At 47.0% G+C, this 2479-nt stretch overlaps 1 protein-coding gene across 1 annotated transcript; it reads right to left on the bottom strand.

Annotated features, from left to right (window-relative positions):
• Window positions 1-458: 458 nt before the first annotated feature.
• On the bottom strand, window positions 459-1403 carry LOC149164533 (uncharacterized). The gene has a single exon (XM_089429517.1). The coding sequence runs from the start codon at window positions 1401-1403 to the stop codon at window positions 459-461; it is 945 nt and encodes a 314-aa protein (XP_089285643.1).
• Window positions 1404-2479: the final 1076 nt, after the last annotated feature.

The raw sequence follows: 2479 nt of genomic DNA, 5'->3' as shown, positions 1-2479 counted from the left end.
GCAAAGGAGGCAGAAGAGATGCAGCCCATAATCCAGTTTATAAGTGTGAGGGGAAAGCCCAAATGGGTGAGTATCATCTTCAGATAGAGCCAGTTAACTTTATCAAAAGCCTTTGCAAGATCAATCTTAAGAGATATGCCTTTAAGATTCTTATGCTTTATGGAGTGTAAAGCTTCCTGGGCAGTGCCAATGGCCTCTTGAATGTGTCTATTTTGGAGGAAGGCAAATTGTTTAGCAAAAATATGAGAAGACAAAATGGGCTTGATGCGATTTCTTATGATCTTGGAAATGATTTTGTAGAGGAAATTGCATAAAGATATAGGACGGAAGTCATTAAAGGATGTAGGGTCATCTGATTTAGGAATCAGGGCTATGAAGGTGTAGTTCATAGGGGGATGTATGTGCCCTGTGATCCGGCTTTCTTCAATGACCTCCAATAAGTCCCCGCCCAATAGATTTTAAAAGGCCAGATAGAACTCCACTGGCCAGCTGTCCAGCCCCGGGCTCTTATCTTTCTTGAACCATTTGAGCGTGCTTTCCAATTCCTGTTTAGTAACTGGTTGAGTGAGGTCATCCATATCCTCCTGACCAACAAATCTAGGGAAGTGACCAGCAAGATTGATGATATCTGGAAGATTGATGGCAGTCGGTGCAGTGAATTGCCGTTTGAAATGTGATACCCCCATTTTGGCAAGTTGCTGGTGCGTAGTAGCCCATCCTTCAGGTTCACAGGGCAGTTGCCAAATAGTGTTTGAGGCCTTTCTACCATTAGCAAGGTTGTGGAAGTATTTGGTATTACAGTCACCTGCTTTGAGCCAAATGGCTCTACTTTTTAACCTCCACAGCTCCTCTTTTTCTTGTAAGATCTTAGATTTTTGTGCAACCAGATGGTTCAGTAAAGATTTAGATACCTCAGATAGGTAGCCAGTCCCCCTTTCATCCGTCAATTGAGCTATCTGGGTTTCTGTATCAATAAGCAGCTGTTCATCTCTGAGTCGTTTCCTTCTTGCCCAGGTCTCAGTCAATTTCTTTAGCTCATTTAGTCTGTCACAAAAATCCGCAGCTTTTCTCTGCTCTCTTAGTGGAGGTTGAGATCCCCAGTATTCCGAGACCATTTTAATAAAATCCGGGTCTTGTAGGAATCCAGCAAAAAATTTGAAAGGGGAGCGGGGCTTGATTTTTGCATCACTGACTTGTAGGAGGATTGGGAGATGATCAGAGAGTCCACCTAAGCTGACCCATTGTCTATACAGGGGGAATAATGGAATCAGATCCTCATGCACCAGAAACCTGTCTAGCCATCTTCCCAGAGCTACCTCCCCAGTTCTCTGATTGTGCCATGTTGGAACTTTCATATTCATAGGAATATCAACAAGCCTGTATGCATCAATTAGCATACTCATCTGTTAGGAGATGGGATCAATTTGTGCATGATGTCCCCAAGATTCTCCAACGCCCAGGGAGAAATTGAAATCACCGCCCATAACAGTAGCGCGAGTAATGTGGTTGCTTCCCAGAAAGTTTTGCTAGAAGGTCAGCCTATTCAGGTTAGGGCCATAGATGTTGATAATACGAATAGGGAAACCCAGCTCCCCCAAGAAGATGTCCATTCCAAGGAATCCTCTGCCCCCCCATGAGGAAAGAGGCTTGCCCTTTCTAGGGTTTATGCCAATGGCCAGACCTCCTGACCGGCCACTAGCATCCATACCCTGAAATATCCAACCAGGGAGAAGGGCCTGTAGGGTTCGCACCGCCACCTCCGAGGTGCAAAGGGTCTCCTGTAGGAAGAGTATGTCACATCTGGATTCATGAATCAGTCGTTTTAGAGCCAATCGCTTTTTGGGGTTGGCTAATCCCCTACAATTGAAGGAGAGCCAAATCATGGGGAACCACTTGCCAGGGGCTCAATTGCTCTAAGTGCCCGTTCAATGGTGTATTGTCGCCCCTGGGCGACATCAGCTACAGCGCTTTGAATAGCCGAGTTGATTTTTGATGGACGGCCCCTCTTAGGCTTGCGGTATCGACCTGGGGAGGAACCAAGTCCTAGCAATCTGGTACGGGCCCGAGGTCTGAGATGGTAGGGATGCGATCCGGAGCTGGCAGGGGAGGATGAGGGATCGGGGAGGCCCTGCTCCAACTTGTGAGAGGAGGGTGTGGTGGAGAAAGTGGGGGGGGGGGGCAATTGTGCAGAGGATGGAAGGAAACGGTGCCGGATCAATATGAGGGGACAGCAAAGAGGTGTGCATAACAGAATGCAATACTTCAAATAAATTATGAGAACATAAGGGAATAGATGCATTACCCGGATGAGATGATGCAGTCTCCGCTGTCTTGGACCGGGTGCGCGACGGAGCAGGAGTGGATGTAGCCTTCCTTCTGTTGTTGATCTTCTTGGTGCCTTCTGATACCACATTTGCTGGAGTCTCATTATGAGTCAGATCCCCTTCCGCAGGATTGTTTACTCCTCCGTTTTGATCCA

Source organism: Pinus tabuliformis, chromosome 5_1 (assembly GCF_031772625.1).
Source record: "Pinus tabuliformis cultivar Carrire ecotype Pingquan chromosome 5_1, CPIR1, whole genome shotgun sequence".
In the NCBI taxonomy this organism is placed as follows: Eukaryota; Viridiplantae; Streptophyta; class Pinopsida; order Pinales; family Pinaceae; genus Pinus; species Pinus tabuliformis.
This window is presented reverse-complemented; position numbering and strand designations above follow the sequence as displayed.

What these genes read in the sequence shown, in the direction of transcription:
- LOC149164533 (XM_089429517.1), bottom strand. Translation starts at nt 1,403, where the DNA reads ATGAGTATGCTAATTGATGCATACAGGCTTGTTGATATTCCTATGAAT.